The sequence below is a fragment of the Gallus gallus genome, chromosome 10 (genome assembly GCF_016699485.2).
Source record: "Gallus gallus isolate bGalGal1 chromosome 10, bGalGal1.mat.broiler.GRCg7b, whole genome shotgun sequence".
Lineage (NCBI taxonomy): Eukaryota > Metazoa > Chordata > Aves > Galliformes > Phasianidae > Gallus > Gallus gallus.
Window position 1 is genome coordinate 15,093,984 of NC_052541.1, and position 20,477 is coordinate 15,114,460.

Genomic DNA, 20,477 nt, shown 5'->3' on the forward strand with positions numbered 1-20,477 from the left:
TCACGTGTGTTTTATCTATTAAACTGTAAATGAAATTGTTTTGAAAGGTGGAGGTAGCTTTGTCCAGGTTCAACTTGAGAAAATATTTTTGTTTTTGAAATGATTAAGTATTCCAACATCCCAAGGTCTGCGTGCAATTTTGACAGCAGTCATTTTGCTGCATATTGGGATCCACTTGATCTGTTACTCCTCAGAGTTTATTAAACTTATTGGTTAATGCCAGAAGAAGAAAAACAGCTCCCAAACCAAAACAAACCCAAAGATCACTCCTCTGCTGCAGAAATTAGGTAGAACCCCATGTATCTCATTAGAAAAATCTGCTTTTAATATTTTCGTTTCAAGAAATGATGCATGACTTCTCAAATCCTTCCTGCAATTAATCCCCCATGTTCCTGTGTTTAGAAAATGATTCATTACTTTTGAACCTTCCTTAGTTTCCCTTGGTTTGTCCTTGGGGAGCCATTAACACACGCTGTAGTGAGCTAGAGTTACCTAGCTGCAAACGTCATGTCTATTTGTTTTTACAGGTGCAGCATGCTGAATTGAAACCATACAGCAGCTCCAGCCCCATTAGGAAGAAACGGAGTGCTTTATAGGATGAAGAGCCATTTCAGAATGCAGCATCTCCCTCCATACCCCCCACATGTACACACGTGCTTCCCCCTTCTCTTTGTAGTTCAGAGCAACACAGTGTTTTGCTTTATTATTTTTTTTAAGCTGGTCTTTTTGATAAACACCTATTTTGAGTTGTCTTTTTGGGCTGTCTCTTGGCACCAAGATGTAGCCCCCTAAAGAGCAGAGTGGAACATGTGGATGAGTTCGTAGGGTGGGGAGGAGTGTGGGAGGGGTAGGGTATGGTGCCACTGCATTCCTTCTTTTTATTTTTTATTTTGCTTCAATTGCAGAGGCAAGGCTGGATGTGGCAGCACTCCATTTTTATGTAAGAGGAAATAATTCTGCCTAGCATAGCAGATCAGCTGAGCTGATGTGAGGAGATGCTCTGAACCAGTTTTTAACATATCCAACAGATTTACATTAAGATATGAAAGCTATTCTTTTCTGAGTTAAATCACTGTGCCTAGAAAGGTTTAAGCTCTGAATTAACGAGTCTTTGATACCCATCTTCTGTTCAAGCAGTGTACATCTTAAAAAGTTTTTTATCATAATTAGCAGAGTGAGGAGCTCCAGCAGTATCTCAATATTTCATCCAGCACTTGTGGGTTTTTCCTTTTTCCCTTTTCTTTAAAAAAAAAAAAAAAATGCCCACCCCGTGGTTAACTGTTTGGATACTGGATTCATCGGAGATCCATTGCTGGCAATGGATGCATGAGAACCTTCTGCTGCAAAAGGATTAAGAGACTGCAGAAAAGCCTAACTCACTGACCTGAGAAGACTCTGTTGACTTGCCTTTTATAACTCCATCTCATCAGATATTTTCAGCACGGCTCTTGTTTTTCTGTCTAAATCCAGAGGGGTCAACACTACAGATCCAGGAGAAGAACACTTTATTGCCTTAAAGAAACAAGTGCTCGTGCAGAAAGAGTACATGGTGCGCAAAGATGTGGCTGTGCAATAGTGGGTAGGTGTTGGTCTGCCGCTGATTCCCATTGGAGTCCACAAAGAAAGGATCAGAAAATGAAGTTATGTGGGAAATGAGCAATGAAGAAACATGAGAAAGGACCCAGTTTTCTGAGGGGAATGTGGTTTCTTGCTTTCTTATTGATCTTTTAGGTATTGTTCTTCTGCTTTGTGAAGTTCACATAATCAGCATTATCCATGTTGTTTGCCTTGGGAAACTGAGGTGGAGGATCGTGTAAACCAGCTCAGTTTTTTTTTTTTTTTTTTGAGAGTGTAGTCCTCAGTCTTTTAGTTGCTGTAGGACTTTGTGGGAGTGATTTGTGACTTGCCTCCGTGAGTCATTGTTAACGTGAGAGCTGGAGCTTGGTTCTTGCCATTTCCAGGCAGGTGTTTCCACCAGCATCACTTCAGGTGGTTCACCTTACAAACAAAGAGAATCCCGGTGCACAAGTTGCTTTTTTAAAAAGTAAGACTTTGGTAGTAGTTTAACTAAAGGTAAAACAGGTGAAGCTTTGCTTACGGATTGGCAATCCAAATGGTGTTGCAAACTTGAGGGCCTGATGTATGAATTCGATGATGCAAACTTCAGGGACTGATGTATGAATCTGGGGACGAAAAACTAACATCAGAGTATTTTCCACTGGGTTGTTAACTGGATTCGGTGATTTTTCGATGTTTGCTTTTTCCAATCCAATTTGTTTAACAATCCCCTCTGTGCCACTGGATCAGGAGGGGCTCATGTTCATAGACTTGATGTAGTATGGAATAGTTTGGTTGGAAAGGACCTACAAAGATCATCAAGTCCAACTGCCCAACCATTTCAGGGCTAACCGAAAGTTAAAGAATGTCATAGAGGACATTATCCAAGAGTCTCTAGGGCCCCGACATGCACGGGGGCATCAACCACTTTGTTAGGAAGACTTTTCCAGTGTTTGACCACCCTCGTGGTAAAGAAATTTTTCCTGATGTCCAGTCTCAACCTCCTCTGTGCTATTCTCATGGGTCCTACTGTGGGCTACCAGGGAGAGGAGAACAGTGCCTCCATTTGACAAAGAATGTGTTTTGCTCATGTAAAGCTCTGTGTAGCTGCATATGAAGAGATAGAAGAAAGATTATCTCAGTTTAAAATACTATAAAAATGCCTCTTTGTGTGCACGCGTGCTTGTGTACCCATGCATGTACACAGTTGTGTATAAAGAAGAGTACATGTATAATGTATTTATAGGTGAGTACGTGTGGGAAAGTGATTGAACCTGCAGATTTAAAAACCTTGAAAACGTTTATGAAAAATGCCAAAGATTCTAAAGCTTATCTTGTGTCTGTTCTTCTTCATTTTGTACCGTTCCCGGCATGTCTCTCTGGCTGAGCCAGATCTCTGCATGATTTGATTTACTTCAAGTTAATGAAGTCGGTTGGAAAGAGTCTTGTAGAAATTATAAAATCTCCAGTAAATCTCCTTCTTGTACATACAATGGACGTCCACGGATCTCTTTTGTTAAACCAGTTTCTCAATCTTCTGTGTAAACAATGCCTCATTGTCTCGCTTGAGACTGTCATCCAGTTTATCATACTGTAGTCTTGTCGCTTTGTAGGGACCAAAGTCCCGCATATTTAAGCAGGCATGTGAAATCAGATCATTGATCTGAGTGAAAATATTCAGCTGCAGCAAATGTTTATTTATTCAGAAGTTGAGACTGATACTGTAATAGTAATTTTTTTTTTCCTATAGATTTTTTCACATTTGATTTCTGTTCAGGAGACAGGGTGATGTCTTTATATTTAGAGAGAGAGATAGAGAGAGAGAGAGATGTGTGTTTTGGAATAATTTGTATTACACTGTTATGCTGGAGACATACCACATGAAGGGGTTTGGATGGTCCAGTATGTGTAAATGTTGTAATGAGCTCTTTGTTTTGATAAATGCTATTTGAAATGCAATAAATGTTTGAGGTTATGACGATGCTTTTAATTTATCTGGATCAGGACGTCTATTTCTCGTTCCTTACAAAATGCTTACTGAGCTATATCATTTAGTATCTGACTAGGTGAGCAAGTACATCACTTGACAGCGCAGTGTGCCAACACCTGAGGTTACCTGAAGTGGACGCTGTGCTGCTGTAGGAGTTAAGGTAAAGAGATACCCTGCCTGATTTTAAACTTTTTGGCTGGATTTCCCAGCCCCTGGCTATGGGAAAGGAGGGTTACGTGCATTTGCTGCACACTGAAGTAATCAAAATCTTTATTCAGACTTTTCATTTGATTCCCAAAGCCATAATACCAGTTGTTACGTGCCTGAGTGTCCATCTCCCCATGGGAATTATTGTTTTTTACGTTGTTAATCTACACACTGTATAGCATGGAAATTATAAACTTATGTTTTTAATATAAGGCAGTCATTTGAGTCCCACAAGGTGTACATTTGCATTCTAATTTCTCTAAGACCAGAAGGCATTCAGAAATGTAAATCTATCTGAGGTTCCTTTGGCTGACTGTAGGTTACGGAGCATGGAGATTTGTTGGTAGGATATGACCAAACGTGTCTACTGCCTTCACAGCGTGTAAATGACTGGATTTGACATACGTGTGCAAATGAAATACGTACTCATGTTTGCCCAAACATCAGCTGCTGCTAAAAGTTGGTTTCTTGACTAATCGTGAATAGGAACGAGGACTCGGCTCCCTTATGGATCACTGTCAGGAAAACTCAGTCACTGAAACGCACATTGTGGAAGGCAAGCAAACAACTGAATGAAGCAGTCGGTGGAAATGTCACAAGCGCCTTTTCTTTCCTGCTTGCAGCTTGCAAAGCTGCAGTTTTAACCTTCAGCTCTTGCATTCCTCTCTCTTCTCCCCCCCCCAGTCCTCTCCCACACAAAGCAATGGAGAGCACAGCCTCAGCCCTGCTGCTCTGGGGCTCGCACCTATGGCTGCTGACCTGCAGACCTACCCTCATTTGCATGGGGAAGTGCTCATCCCTAGAAATTAGGCTCCTGCTACTTGACTGCCTGGAGTACTAACAGCTCCCAGGACTGGGTCATCCCACTGGAAAATGGAGAATTGCCATTTAATTTCCTGTACTCTACATGGGGCTACTTTGGTTGGTTGGGTTTTTATTTGTAGGGCCTGATCCTGCAGGAATCGCCACAACTGGACTTATTTTCCCGTCAGCTCTGTAGGTTCACACTGGGAAGGAATTTGGCTGCTCTGAAGGGTTAGGACAAAAATCGACAAAATACATTCTAATCAAACCTTAGCCTTTAGATTCTCTATCCTTTAAACTAAGCTGATAGACTGTTTGGGAAGTGTTAGCTTTGACTCAGAAGACTATGGTATGTATTAGAAGTGAATCCTCTTCTGACTTAATACTGTACTTGTATTTTATCTTCAAAGCTACACGTGTCAGTGCCCTGGTGCATCTACCCCTTCAAATCACACAGAGACACGATAAGAATATCTGCTCTAAAGCATCCTAAAAGTTAGCAACTGGGAAGAAAGCTGAGGTACTACATGTTGTTAACCTGCCATATTGCAAATGGAGTGTTTTAATTGCTCTCAATTTAGGATAAGTTAAACCAGGTGAGATTCCAACATTTTTGGATCAAATGTCTGCCAGACAGTTTTATCAGTGGAGAAGACCCTCAGCAGCAGCAGCAGTTATATAGTTCCAAAGGATACGTGAGTAAACAATATGTTTTGCTTAGTGTAAGTATTCGAAAGCATTTAGAAAGAATAAAGTGAAAAAACCTGGCATCCTCCAGATGATACCATTTCTAATCTACTTTCCTCTGTATTGCTTTGACTTAAAACAGTGCAGCATGTAGAAGGTCATTTTGTTTTGAATAAGTGATGTGCTCCTCTGACATGAATCATGGAGCTGAGCACAGGGCAGCAGGAGGTGGCATTCAGGGCTCGGTGTTTGCAGCAGCAGCAGCACCTGGGCGGGCAGGAGTTCAAGTTCTCAGCGTGGCTCTAACCCGAGGGCTGGTGATTCTTGTTAAATTTTACGTGGGGGAACATTGCCAATAAGTTTCCCCGTGTTGGATTGAACACCTGCAATTTCCCTCTTGGCTGAATGAGATGATGTGCCTCTAAGGGAGGAAGAAAGTAAAAACCAGAAGATCGGCCGGCTTAAACTTCATTTGAGCTGCTTTCTGAGCATAACCAGCCTTCCAACCTCTTCTAGACCTCCTTGTAGACAGAGGTAAGAGGCTTGCTTGGAGGTTGGACATGTGCATCTGGTTCTGGGTCTTCTAGACGCAAATACGTTCAGGTTTGGATGTGAACAGGTTGCCCCTCACGCTGCTGTTCAGTGGCTCCATGAAGCTGTGTGCTCAACTGACACATACAGCGTCCTTCAGTCCATGAAGGATGGATAATGCTCTGGGCTTGTATGAAATGAAGGGTGGATGGGTGTAAGGAGTGTAAGCTCAAGGGAGTGCTTAGCTAGGGGTTTCCCGTTTACACTCTCATTTGATCAAATTTCTAGCAGATGAATGAAGAAACTTTCTGGCTCTTGATCTCTGCAGTTTGGTAAGTTTCTTCTGTCAACAGGAGGAATATTGACTAATGTTAAACTGTCACCTACCAAATGAAGGTGATAAGAACCAGAGAGTCGGTGCTTGCAAACAAACCTAAATGCATTGTTTTATTTCTTGAGCAAACCCTTTCTGCTGCTTCTGTTACAGCATTCATATCTGAAAGATGGGATCCGAATATCTTTGTGCTCATTGTGATGTAGGGCAGCTGCTTCTGAGGGCCTAAGCCCACACCTAGCAAAGCCACGTATTGCTCACTTGCAGGGGTGGGGGAAAGTCTCCCTCCATCTCTGGCAATGGACGACTTTACTGAAAGTCATTGCCATTCCCTTGCATTTATCACTGCCACTCTTGCTCTGCATATTTTTGGTATTCGCCATGCATTGTTAGCAGTGATTGTCATGTAATTAAATCACTGCTCATCACAAGAGCCTATTTTTATGCTGAGATAAGCATCAGAAGTCTGCTGCAGCGTCCCCCAGATCAATAAAGATGTTCCCTATAGGATTACAAATAGTCTGGGGTTGTACAGGGCACTGGAATTAATTAGGAATGATTTCTCTTTTTCTTTCTTCTTTCAATACATTTTTAATTGTTTATCCATTTTCGATGGGCTTGTTTTTAACTCTGCCGTGGTGCCCAGATGCTTCTGTTCAGACCTTTGGAGTATAAGATACGATGTCAATTTGGACAATACCGTTTGCTGTAAGCACTCACTATTATCATCATCTCTCCACAGAAACGTGTGGCCATTGCTTCAAAATACGTTTCTGAATGTGATATTTGCATCTCAAGTTTTACACCTGAGATTACCATTAAATGGGTCCGTTAAGTGGTGGGATTTAACCAGATAAATCCATAACCTTCAGGCTCTCTCCTGAAGGTGTGTCGCTGTGATCGGACGATACTGGGGGTGAGTGGAGAGAATCAGGTCATTTACCAAGGAAGTGTTTGCACAAGGTCACAGAACAATTCTGTGGCAGGAAAAAAAAAAAGGATTATCTTGGAAGTCTCACATTTTCAGACAGTTCAAGAGCTTGATTTCTGGGGTAGGGCTGCTTCTTCATATGTTTTTTTCTCTTAGGTTTGTACAAATGTATAGAAATCTATTTGGGGAAGGTGGATAAATGGCAGTGCTGAGGCGCTTGGGAGCTGCTTCTGGGAGAAAAATGAATTTTGATGATCTTTGTGTGTGTGTGTGTATGTCAAGGACTGGTTGTAGTCCAGTGAAAGCAGTGGTGAAAGATCAGATCTGAATCCGTGGATTTCCAGGGTGCTGGAACTGTCTTAAGGTCGGCACTGATGTGATTTTCTTTAGAATTAGGTTGGAATTGGTCTGTAAAGTTGTGCTATTCTTTTATCCTGAGTGTGTGGGAAATGGAGAGAGCCCTGAATCTGAAGCCATCTTTACCCTGGGGGATTGATGCCTTTTGGAATTTAATCTATGCTGTCTGCTTCCTGCAATTAAAAAAAAAAAACAACAAAACAGAACACCAACAACAAAACCTCCTTTTTGTGCATGGTTTTCTTACAAAACAAAAATCAAAAACCCAAAACCCCTATTTTTGCCTCCTCAACTGTGTGCAGCATCATCCAAGAGAGTACCACCAAAGCACATTGTATTATTTAGGTTTGTACTTTGCTATTCTTGATTATCTACTTCCCTTGGCCTTGTTGATTATGTTTTTGTCCTGCTTACATGCCAGTCTGCTTTTATCATCTTCCATGGGTCATTAATCTGTGTTGTTGGCTGGATGTGTGTATGGAGACTGTGGACTGTCTGCATAGGACACTGTTGAGACAGAAGTTGCTTAAACAGAGCGGTGGTGTCCATGAACGAGGCATATGGAAGGTGAAAGTCAACATCCTCACCCATGCCACGTCCTTCTCATCCAGCATCATCAGTAATGGAAGCAGATATTTCAGCTCTGCTGCAGAGGGAGTGTTTGCTCTGCTGGAGACTCAGGGAAAAGGTAAACTCCTTTTAGGGAACAGAAACCAGTGTAAGGATTCCTGTAGGGAAGTACAGCCACTTCTCTACGTGAAAAAGAAATTAACAGTTGAGTGTTTTGCAATTGCTGTGTGGTTCTTTGTGAGCTGTACTTGAAGTGCATTGATATAAAATCCTTGCTGAGCTCAAAGGCTTTGAATCAGCCTGGCTACTCTTACGAATTAGATAAATAGTGGCCGGACTTGATGCTGTTTGACTGTGATATATTCTTGTTGACAGCAGTTTGTTGGGGGAACAGATGATATTCATGCTATGTCAATATGTCCAACATTATGGAAAGCTGGACTACATACCCAAAGTGGAAGTACATTTTTGTTAAAACTGACTGACTTTATTAGTGAGTAGTTACTTTAAATACAGTGAGCACCGTCCCAGTGTTGCTGGAGTCAGTGCAACTCCTCTATTGCTCTGAGAGCACCTCTGTGGCTTAGGTCACTTGCAGCTGCTTGGTTGCCTTGCAGACTGTGTGCAAACTATATGTGTGAACCATGTTTACAAATGTGAATGGTGCAGTGCTCATTACTGGCAAGGTCTGGGTGTGTGGATCCAGCATGCTGCTCAGAGGTGCTCCAGTCATGCCCAGTAGCCAGCATAGACATTGGATTTCCATGCAGTGTGTACGGGATATCTGAAGGTTGGGCTCAAGCCTTCCCTTCACATGCAGGATATGTCAAATGACTGTGGTGGCGATATTTATGTAAAACGAGCACCACCCATCCCTAAAATTTATCTCATTCATGCATGGGTGTTACAAAATCCTCTTTCAGGGCTACAGGACGTGGCTGACCCTTATCTGTCCCGTGTTCAGGATGGGTTTATTTTGGGGTGGTCAGAAAGGAAATCCCAGTGTGGAGGTGGTGGAACGTTTTTATTTTGCTGAATTGATGTGAAAAAGAAAAATACCTGGCCGTTCGGAAGGGTTTGAACTCTTAGCATAAGGCTTTGGAAGATGGATGGAGGGTCAGGGAGGAGGTGACGGGGTTCAGACGGGGTTCCTGTGGTGTAAGTCATGGCTGCGAGGAGTCACTGTCGCGCAGTGAAGGTACACAGCAAGCGTGATCCGTGGCAGTCACCTCCCCAGAAGGATTTCCGTCTGAATATGCAGATGTGCGCACAATTATGTTACCTATCATCTTCACAAACACAGCCCGCGTCCCTGCACGCTTAAATAAATCTCGGAGCTGTCCCTTTCAAAAGGCATTTCGGGTTCAGCCTGGTTGCCTGCATCCTGCGTGGTTTTGTTCAGCAGAGTCCTTGCAAACAGCCCGTCTCCTCTTCCCTTTCCGCTTCCCCTTCCTCCTCCTCCCATCCCACCACAATCGCTGCTGCCCAGACCCATCCTTCCCTCACACTGAACTGATTTCTGTTTATGGAGCAGCTGGCAGCAGCTCCGCTCGAGCGCTGAGCGATGACTAAGAAACAAGCCCACTTTTCCCTTAGCTGTCAGGAGCTTTTAGAAATAACACCCTCCTCTGAGGAAGTCAGAATAGCAACAGGAAAATAAGTAAAACCTATTATAAAACAGTTGTCCAAGAACTTAGGCACGGCGCGGGGTAGAGATCAATATGCTGTGAAGGTTAAATCTATTTTCACACTGTGTTCTATTTCACAGTTTAATGGTGTTTTAATGTGTCTGTCACTGAGCCCCCTTCATGTTATGCAGGTAGAGCCTTTACAAAGGAGAAATAACGTTGGCTTTACAAGCTTCACAGTAACATCTTATTTACCAGCTGAGATCTGACGCTTTCCTCTCTGGAGATACGCCAGGGTTTGACTATTTTAGTTTATTTTTTAGGAGGCATAATGTGGTGTTGCATTTGCAATAATCTTAAGATAGCTTTGGGGAAATGCCTGTAGGGGTGGGAGCAGCAGGAGCATGTGTGTGCTTGCATAGTAGGGACAGGAATATCTACCGCTGTTTGCACAAGCTTTATGCAGGGAGGATGTGCAACATTTCCCAAGCTTGAGTTTGCATTCAATCTAAAACGGTATAGTTGAATGCTTTTATGTTGGACTTGGCTTAAGGTGTGATATTGCAATGGGCTTTAGGGGGAGAGTATGAGGGAGAAAAGCAGTGGAGAAGGAGTGATCACAGCCCAGAGAAAGGATGCTGAGAGAGGGCAGAACGGCAGCTGCTTGCCGCTGTGCCAGTGGGAAGAATGGAAAGAGAAGTGGAGAGAAAGAATTGAGAGCAGAAGAAAAGGAGGATGTATGGTGTAAAATCTGGGCTATGTGAATGCTAAAATGCGCATTTAGGCCTGTCCTCAGTGTTGGGGATGAAGCTTTCACCCTTTGCCTAGAAGGCAAAGATGGAAAACAAACAGCTTTAATTCTCTTGGGGTAGCATAGAGAATTTCCTATAGGAAGAGAGCGCACTAGAGAAAGAGCTAGCATTCCATCTCACATGAAGCAACCTGTTACAAACCTTCAGCTTCCCCTCCTCTGGCTGCTGTGCCAGGGCAGCGTGCCTTTGCTCTGTTGAGGACTGCTGCTTGCTGGATTTTTCGGAGTAGCAGAGCACTGACTTGGCTTACCCCACGTATCCCACTAGCAGAAATGCCTGCGATGTGTGTTTTGGCTTTGGAGTGCTGTGTGCTTTGAGTCCATCTCTTCTCCCCTTCCGTTTTCCATTGTTGGAACAACAGTCTTCTGGTGGAGGCTGAGCACCACTGGCCTTGTATTGTGGGGCCAAAACAAACCCTATGCTAACGTGTTTTCCATCCTCCATAAGGTAACGCGCCAGTGCTCAGAGCAGCTGAGCCCCTGGTGCGAGTCTGCTGTCTGGAAGCCCAGTGACTGACCTCATGGGGCAAAACTTTGACTCAAGCAATACCACTGAGAAATGAGTTTGTTTGGAGCTGGGAGATGAAAGGATTTGAACTCTAGAGCAGTGGGAGCTTGGTTGGGAAAGGCTGCAACGAATCATAGAATCATGAGGGTTGGCAAACACCTCTAAGATCATCTAGTCCAACCATCCACCTACCACCATGGCTTCTCTCCACCACCACTGCCACCTGCTGCAGCTGGTTGCCTTGAGATGATACCACCAGCACACAGGACTGCAGACTCCAGGGCACCATAGCCCTTGCTTTGGTTGTTCTTAGAATTAGGTGAGAACCTCTGTGAAGAGGCTGTTTCTCCTGCTTGAAGCGCTAGAGCAAGTCAGTGGGTCTATTAATTATGAGCCTGGATGTTTGCTTCCACCTTACTGAAAGCTGGGCAACTGTTGGGATCCTAATATTTAGGGGCCAACTTTTTGCAAGCTTGCATCCTCAGCTCTAGAGTTAAAAGATTCAATTGAAAAATGGAGAAAGCTGCCCAATTAAATGGCTTTGAAGTTTAACGCAGGCTTTTAGATATAAGACTTTAATGCACCTGCCAGTCTGTGGCCATGTGCCGTATGTTAGGGGTTTTGAGTTTTGGAGAAGTGACTAAAACACCATCAAAATAGAAATACTTCATTATAGTAAACTTGCTCTCTTTCCTGCTTTGCTGATGAGGTCTGGGGGAAAATATTTGCTTGTCTTGCTCAAAATAATCATTTACTGAGATCATTAGCATCAGCACCAGTGAGGCAATGCAATTAAATTTAAATATCTGCAAAAAATTGTTTTAAACCCTTTAATACTTTGTGAAATGTAATGGAGAGCAATCACCAAGAAATCTCATATCTTGCTATTTGCTAAGTAGTTTGTTTGAGGGAGCTCTAAGTAGTGCAGCAGTGACGCACAGGTACATGGCACTGGAAATTATCTTTGTCTCCCTAGTCACAGGACCCAACTTGATGCCAGGCCCATAGCTTAATGCTTTGTCAGTGGTGCTTCTATTTCTTTTCCATCTTTTCATACTCACTTTGCAGATGTCCAGTCTGTTATGTACGAGGAGTAAATCAGTTCACGACCTGATAGTAAGTGCTGTGCTACAGATAGAGATTTAAATGTTGCTTTGAAACTCCCAAAGCCCTTTTTTTTCCGTTTCCAAAATAGGAAGTGGCAAACTGTTAGTTTAAATTTCTAATCGCATTCTCTATGTTTTATTTAAATTTCCAATTATGTTTCATTATGAGGATTCCAAAAATATTTTGTAACAGTGCAGTAGTACTAATAATAAGTGAACCTCAGTTAACGTAGAAAAAGAATCTCAACAATTATCCTTCCCACCCAAACCTTTTCTTGGAAGCCATATTAGAACCGTTTAATGGCATTTTACTCCCACTACTGCTAAGGAAAGTTTTATCATTGATGTGAAGGGAAGCAGAATTTAACCGTTAAAGTATTGCATTAGCAGAGAGGAATTGTTCAGTAGTTGGTGGATTTTGGACCTAACAGTAGCTATTGTAGATAAGCCCAGTTCCATTTAGCCTGAACTCAGCTGATCCCAGTTCATCCAGCTTGGGTTCTCTTCCTCTGCTGCTCCCCTAAAAAATCTCTGCTCAGGTGAATCCATGATGCAGTGAAACGTATTTATGTGTGTATATATGAATATATATATATATATATATATATATTTAGCAATTATAGAGAAATTGCTACAGTCTGCTGTAGGCAGTGCACAGCCTGAAAGATGATAGTCATCGTCCTGACACAATGCCAACAGGAAGCCAGGAGCTGTCAAAAAGGTCAGAATTTCAATAACGTGTCTGTGCTTTTGCAGCATTCATTGCGTGCCCTTCTCCTGGGCTGTTGTTTCCTTTTCATGCCCATTTGGAGCAGTGCATCCTCTCGACAGTCTTCCCCGGACAAATGTGTAATAAGTAAATAAATGAGGAAAGTTTTAAGGCCAGAAATCTTCAAAACCTTACAAAAGGTTTTGAAATATATTTTGGAGTGCATAGACCATTTGTATACTCTTTGTTAGGATTTTCCGGTGTACAAGTTCACTGTCAGATCTGGGATGGCATACTGGTTTTCTGGTCACTGATTGTAGAATCATATAGAATGATAGAATGGCCTGGATTGAAAAGGACTACAATGACCATCGAGTTTCAAGCCCCCTGCTATGTGCAGGGTTGCCAACTACCAGACCAGGCTGCCTGGAGCCACATCCAGCCTGGCCTTGAATGCCTCCAGGGATGGGGCATCCACAGCCTCCTTGGGCAACCTGTTCCAGTGCGTCACCACCCTCTGGGTGAAAAACTTCCTCTTAATATCTAACCTAAACATTCCCTCCTCCCTCATCTCTGCAAGTAGAACCACTACCAGAAGTAGTGTAGTTCCAGCAGCCCTTTCTACAGGAAACAAGGTGGTTCTTTTCTCCCATTAAATTCTTTAAGAATGAGGAATTATTCACAGCTGCTAGATTTATGGACTGGGCACAGCAACTGCATTCACTAGATAACCTGAAAATGAAGCTAACTTTGACTTTCAGCTTGTTTCTTAGCAAATTGGCCGTGTGTATTCCCAGCAGGATTGCTGGAGAGAAACAGTGTCCAGTGTGTTCTGGCCTTGTGTAATCTGCATTTCTAATTAAAGCTATTTGCAAGGCCGGTTATCTGACGTGTGCAAAGAGCAACTAATAAAGCAATGAGAAAAAAACAGCAATCTGCAACGAAGCCTTTGTTTTAAAATCCCTTCTTTAATCTCTTCTTCTTATGAATACCGTGTGTCTGTAGGACAAAGAGTACATTGACAATGGTTTATGTTCTTTCCTTCCCTTGACTCTTCTGTAGGGAGTCACCTGCTTGGACACTGAGCATTCGACGAGAAATGGCTCTGAGTGCTTCCAAATCCTACTGATATAGGTGGGATTGGGGTGAGAACATCAGCCAGTCTGTGCCACTGAAAATTGTAATGGCGTTTTAACAGCACAGTATATCTATCTCATTGCTTAGGGAAACTGAGGCTGGCATATTTTCTATACCGATGTAAATCTGCAGGTAGACCTTACTGTTTCTCTTCTGATTTATTTTTCTGATGTTGATAGAGTACAAGCCTTGAGAGTGCATTGGAAGAGGACTGCCCTGTGACCCACAACCTCCCAGTGTGTCTGCCTACTGGATACAGACAAGAGTTCATTTTTGGAGTTGGTTTGGATCTTGAGTTTCAGTCCACAGAACTTTTTTCCCCATGGTAAATTTTTCCAATATCCCACTACTCAGTCCATCTCAGATTTCTTTTGCTTGAGGAAGGACCCAGGAGCTTTGCTTTTGCTGGGAATGATATAGAATAAAAGAGAGAAATAGTGGGCTACTGCTGTGATTGGGAAACCTAGTTCTCATCTCTGTCAAAGTGAGTTGGTAATGGATGGATGGTTGAGCTTGCCTTTGTGACCTGATTGGGGAAGGCTGGACCTGGGACACGTGATTTGTAAGGTCTGAACTGGGAAGATGAAGGAAACAGAGCGGAGAGTTCAGAAAAGAGATAAAAAAATCTCTGAAGGGGGTTATCTTTGTCCTGTTGGGCTGTTTTGGTCATTCATTGTTGCATTGCTCTGCTCGTCTTTCTTTTCTCTTGCAGCTGAGGTGCCATGGACATCTCCAGTTGCACACTTCACCACTTCTGCTCCTTTGGCACTCCAGTTTGCAGCACCACTTGGTGAACAGGATCAGAGACCATTTCAATCACGTCTTATTTCCCACCACCTTCCCTGAGCAGGCAAGGTCTAGTTCCCATTTTGATTCATAGCTTGGAAGATAGGAATGCAGTTGGGGGCTGCAGTATGTAACATGTACGAGAAGGAAGGGAGAAGCTTTATGCTGCTGGTGCCACCAAAAATAGATCTGTAGAAATCCTCAAGAGTAAACACAAACGGGAGAGAGTAGAGACAAATCTTTTTTGCTAGCCACAGAGGAATAGATGTGTAACGGGCACACACACACTTCACAGATAATCCCAGACTGCAATATGCAGCTTTCATTTTAAGTATGATTTTAGAGTAACAACTTGTAAGATGAGAATTTCCTGATTCTCTCAGTCCCAAACCAAGGTCAAAGACAGCCCATCTGTGAGCCTTGGTCTAGAAAGATCAGACCGGAGCAAGTCTCACCTACTGTGTGAGAGCAGTGCCAACCACCTACCTCGCCCATCGGAGGCTGTGAAAATTGAATGCATGGGGTAAAGTGCTTTGAGATCCTCAGCCTAGGAAAGGTCAGGAGAGCATCATCATCTCTTTCAGGAGCTCCAGCATCAGGGGAAAAAATAAATCACACAAACCTTAAATAGGAAACCACAGCTGCTGTCAGATTAAATCTGTTACAAGTGCATTCCGCTGCCTCGCTGAACAGTGTTTTATTTCACACCTCAAAATGTGAGCCCCTGTGCCATGGACTTGTTCCTTTTTCCCTATTCCCCCCAGATGACTTAACAAGCTGAAAGTGCAGCTGGAAATTAATGCTTCCTGTCTTTTTAAATAATGTGACATTGAAATCCCAGTATTTAATGCGTTGGCATTTAACATGCCACAATATTTCAGTTACTTTGCGCTCGTTGGGGTGCAGAAGTGTTATTACAGCTGTTCTGAAATTCTGACAAAGAGGTGCATTTCTCTCTCTTTTTTTTCTCTTTTTCTCCTCTATGTCCCACCATAATTGCTTTTTGCTGCATCTCTGAACCGTAACCATGGCGATCCGCCACATTCATCAGAGGACCCTCTTGTTGTTTAGCTTGTGTAAATGTATGAAGGGGGGGGGGGGGGAAGGGAAAAAAAAGAGAAAGAGGGGGCATAAAATATTTGCAGAACTTTCCAAGAAAATGTGGCTCTTTTTTTTTTTTTTTTCTTTTTCTTTTTTTTTTTTTTTCCCCCCTCTTCCTAATGACAGAAGCTGCATTGGAGAAGTGGCCTGGCAGGAACACCAAGGACCCGTTCATAGCCTAAAAAAGGGACAGGAGGAGTCTGTTTGGAGGTGTCACTCTTAGTAGAAAACAGACTTAGATAACTAGAGCTTTCAAGCCTTTCCTCCCAAAAGAAGGAATTGTTGTATGCAGAAGGGGCAGAAAAGGTTGACCCTTTTCCATTTCTGTCTGACAACAAACTGGTCCTTGTTTGAAGAACGAGTTCATGCGGAACATCATTACCATATTAAAGTTGCACCATTTTCTGTCTGGGGAAGGAGAAGCTGACAGGCTTTGGGCAAAGATTTGGAGCTGTCCTTTTTCTGTGTGGGTTGTCTGCTCATGCCACGGTCAGGAAGGGAGGAAAGATGTTCAGATCTATAGCTGTGGTGGAGCTATGAATGTTAAAGGTAACATATTCTGGACAATTCCTATCCACGAGCAACTGCTGGTGGATTTTCCAGGACTTGAGAAAAGTCATTGGTGGTTTGTAGAGCCTCTCTTTGGGATCCCGTAGTGTTAACGATGGACATAGCATAATTTTCGCTGTACATTCTGACATAGCAAGGGTTTGGTGCCCAGTAAATTTGGTCTGTTCTTTACTGGGGAGATCTGAGAGTCACTCTACAGGTATTCATGCAGTGTGATTTAGTTGTAGAAAAATTTGCCCCCTCGTAGGGTTAATACAGCTTATTTTCCCGGAGTGTGATATCTCCCTATTGTCTTCTGTGACAGTGAGGAAGGGAGTGATAAAGTGCTTTGAACTCTATGCTAACATTCACCATCTTGAGAGACTCAACACTCACCAAGCTTGAGAGATTCCCCAAATATCCTTGCTGTGGCAGTACTTGATGCCTTGTAAAGCAGTGGCTGGACATAAATCCCTATCTGATTGAATAATTGTATATCTTAAGGCTTTAAGATGCTATAGTCAGGGGTGAGGCCTTGCTTTGGTGTTATAGCACTTGGCACAGAGTCTCTGGGACTTCAGTGCATCAACAAACAGGTGCTGATGCAGTTAATCCCAAAGCCCAGCCTGAAAAGATCTTATACTCTTCTTCTCATCCCCGGTTATGACTCTGCCATCACTACCTTCAGCCCTAGCAGTGCTGCTTGATCAAAGCCTACGTGCATATCCAGAGCACCTCAGTTTGAAGTTGGAGACATCAATACACACAGCTGTTCTGATGGTTTCGGTCAGCTCACTGGACGTGGGGCAAACATCTTCTCCTGCCCTAGAGGAGGACAGTTCCTCAGGCAAAGCTCCGTATTGAAATGCCTCAGCGTGGGCATTTGCAGGAGAGGCCGAGCCACCAGAGCATTGCTCAGTGACCTGAGATGTATTTGGTTGGAAAATGTCTGGTTCTGTTCTCATCTGGAAGCCATTTGATCCGTCCCCAAAGACGCAGCATAGCAGAGGCCCTGGGGCCCTCCCATGGGTGACAATAGATACACTGGGGTCTGCAGAGCAAAATGGGTTGTCTACAAGTCAAAAAGTCTTAGAGACCCATTTCTAGGTGGGATTGTCAATATAAAATAACAAAGCAAAAAGGACTCCAGGCTAAATGTTAGAAATAATCACTGCTAACGTTATTTTTACTGTTTCTGATGTGTTCTTCAATCTGTCTTGTTGATGTTTGTTTTTCCATTTGTGATAAGGGTCGTATGTCATGCCTCCATTGCATCAGGTGCTATACAACCGTGTACTGTCCTTCCCCCAAATAGTTTACGAAGTCTTTCTCCGTGGATAGGTTCTAGCTGGCGCTGAATCGTATGTGCCCTTTAATAAGTCTTTCTCTAGAGCATCTAAAGTTACTTATTTCTCTTCTCAAAGGCAATGAAGAGATATGAACTTCCTTGGAAATAAAATAGAATAAAATATCGTTATGAAATATTTTCTATAATTAAAATTTGCAGCTATTCATAATAAATACTAACATCTGAATGTTGAATGATTTAGATATTAGGATAGTGAAGACTACTTGTTTCTGGCTCCTTTTCTCAATGTCTGCTTTTCTTTCCCACGTAAGGAAAGCATTTTTCCCAAATATTCCCTTAAAATATAGGACCTAAACGAGAATCTCTAAACATCTTTTCAGATATTTATCAACCATAAAGTACAACTTCCAAAGTGCTCGAACTTTCTGCTATATTGAAAAGAAGTGTCTATATGTGGAGAAATGCCGCCTATGCTGTTTGCAGTGTGCAAACAGAAGACAAAGGCGGAACCTTCTTTTTATAGTTAGGACCTGCACTAAGCGCTTTTGCAACTGTTTGACTAGGGACTTGCTAAGTGTATGTCTGCAGATGTAGAAAACCATTAGTGAGAAATATTTGTATAAAACTACTCATGACACAGAGAAGGAACTATGCGAGGTCCCACTGGGCTGTGTGGAGTCCCAGCTTGGTAGTTGTCAAACGATGTGTGCTTACAGCCCTGAGGTGCCAATTTAAAAGTGGCTTTCTTTCCCCCAGGTTTGAGCAACACCCAGAGTTTGTAGCGTCCTGTGGGTGAAAAACAGACTCTCAAGGGATGCGTCGTGTTGGAGCTACAAAGGAGCGCTTTCCACGTTGTCAATCTGTGAGTGAGCTGCTCTGGTATAAGGTAGGTTCTGAGCCACAAATGATTTACTTTTGGCTCTCTATTTCAGTTGAGGCTGAATGCAGAACAGGGCTCCGTGGGGCTGTTTGGAGCTGCGATAGGCGGAGGAAGCTGTTTGAGGTTTCCTTGGAGCAGCATTGCAGCACTTTGTATGATGAGCACCAACAACCGTACTGCCAGGTAGAGCAAATGGAACTCAGAGCTGAGAATTAAATATTTTTAATTAAAATCCACATCTGCAAGCCACTCGCTGGGAGCCAGGATTTGGCTGCTAAATTAAGCTGACACGCTGGGATCACCAGTGTCAGAGACAGTAATCCCAGAGTGGCAGCCAGTAGATCTCGCTGGTTAATATTTAAAAAGCTGCTGGCGCCTGATGGAAACCTCTTCATAAAATACTCCATCAAGGCTGATTGTTTCTGCTCATGAGTAGTGTCACACATAGGTAGTCTTGCTGTCCTTTCCATCTACAGGGTCTCGGTGCTGCCGGAGGGTAGGCTCCAAGATGTCATTAAGGTGTTTTGATGCAATGGCCATTGTATTTGTTGTTGTGCCAGCAATGTGCCATGAGCTAATGTGCAATGGCCTAATTAGACCATCCCCAGAGTTCTTCTAAATTGCTCCATTGCTGTGGCTGTGGATAATCTTTCTTGACCGTTCTGTCTTTTCTCCCAAATATTTTTAGGCAGGAGGAAAGTAGGGAATGGTGTTTGATGTGCGGTTAGGGCTACTGATCCAGAGTGCCTCACGCATGCCTCTGTTTTTCAGCTATTTCATCACACTGTAGCCTTGACCATGGCCCTCAGCTGATCCCAAAGAGGAAAGATCATCTTAGTGTTGTCTAAGACACTCTGGGGCTGAAAGCACACCGGGTGACATTCCTGTTCGTCACCTTTTTTGTAGTTAACGGTGTAACTCTAAATCTGTCTCATGCAATCCTTCCTAACGCAGCTATGCAGGGCAGGGAAGAGCTGTGCTGGAGTTAATTGCATTCTTGTGCTCTGCCCTGTGTATGTTATAGGCTGTGAGAGAAATGGTTCAAAGCCTGTTAGCAGGGATTTCAAAGTTGGAGACTGGAGCAGCACATTACAGCTGGTTAACATGTCTCAGCTCTCATCAGCATTTAGCAACCCCCCCCACTCCATCTTTACTGTTTTGTTTAGGTTTTTTTAATGCAAACCAATCTAATAGTATGTTTTTCATTAAAAACAGACAACAAAACTTATGTCCTTGCATCTTTTAGCTGGAAAGGAGTAATGCCAAGTGGCAGACGCCGTGAATGTTTCAGAACCGTGTTTTGGAAGGGGAAGCCTCAGCTTTCTCTTCAGGCCCTAAATTGTGATTAGGTGTTTGTATTGACTTGAAGGGAGAAGAAGTGAGTATAAGAAGGAGATGAGAATTTACAGACTTCAGACTCGAGGATCTTGTAAGACAAAAGCTTGTCACTCTCGTACATCTTTCCCATCAGCTGGGAAACAAGACTTAATCAGTTGAGACAGTGTGAGCGAATAGGGTTATCTTGAAGCTCTCTCTAAGAGTGGCCATATTAATACTTAATTCTGTTGTACAAGAGGTGAAACCTGGAGAAGTCTCACAGAAGGGGACGATGAGATGTGAGCGGCCAGGTTCAGTTTTGTTTAAAATCAATTCCATTTGCTCTATCACACCCTGATTGTGTTTGTATTTTTCAGTAATGTCTGGGAATAATTAATTCTCCTTCACTTAACAGATCCCTTCCTCTCTCACCACTTGAAAGAAATTCCCAATTTATGTTAAAAAATTACTTCGACGGCAAATTACCTTGAGATTTAAAACCAGTTGCCAGTGCTCCTTTAAGTCAAATTCTCTTTCCACTTATAGCACAGATGCATGAAAGAGGAGGATGCTGTTCCTGAGTGAGCGTGGAGGAAGATTGAGTTGTGCGTAGGAGGACAGAACAGGAGAACACTCCAGATACTAGGGCCACTCCTCCAGCACACTTA

The 20,477-nt window shown here is 43.0% G+C and overlaps 1 protein-coding gene and 1 long non-coding RNA gene across 56 annotated transcripts in view; both read left to right on the forward strand.

The window, feature by feature from the left end:
- MCTP2 (multiple C2 and transmembrane domain containing 2) overlaps positions 1–3,532 on the forward strand; it is a 113,013-nt gene extending 109,481 nt beyond the window's left edge. For all 6 annotated transcript variants that reach the window (XM_015292280.4, XM_003641820.6, XM_004943863.5 and 3 more), the window contains one exon: positions 528–3,532. In XM_015292280.4, coding sequence (XP_015147766.2) covers positions 528–596 — 69 coding nt within the window. In that variant the 3' untranslated portion in view covers positions 597–3,532. The remainder of the gene's footprint in view (positions 1–527) is intronic.
- Positions 3,533–14,050: 10,518 nt separating this feature from the next.
- The window catches only part of LOC107054254, a 95,374-nt gene continuing 88,947 nt past the window's right edge, over positions 14,051–20,477 (forward strand). For all 50 annotated transcript variants that reach the window (XR_005862624.1, XR_005862635.1, XR_006931041.1 and 47 more), the window contains exons 1-3: positions 14,051–14,192; positions 14,580–14,722; positions 18,369–18,498. This is a non-coding gene — a long non-coding RNA (uncharacterized LOC107054254). The remainder of the gene's footprint in view (positions 14,193–14,579; positions 14,723–18,368; positions 18,499–20,477) is intronic.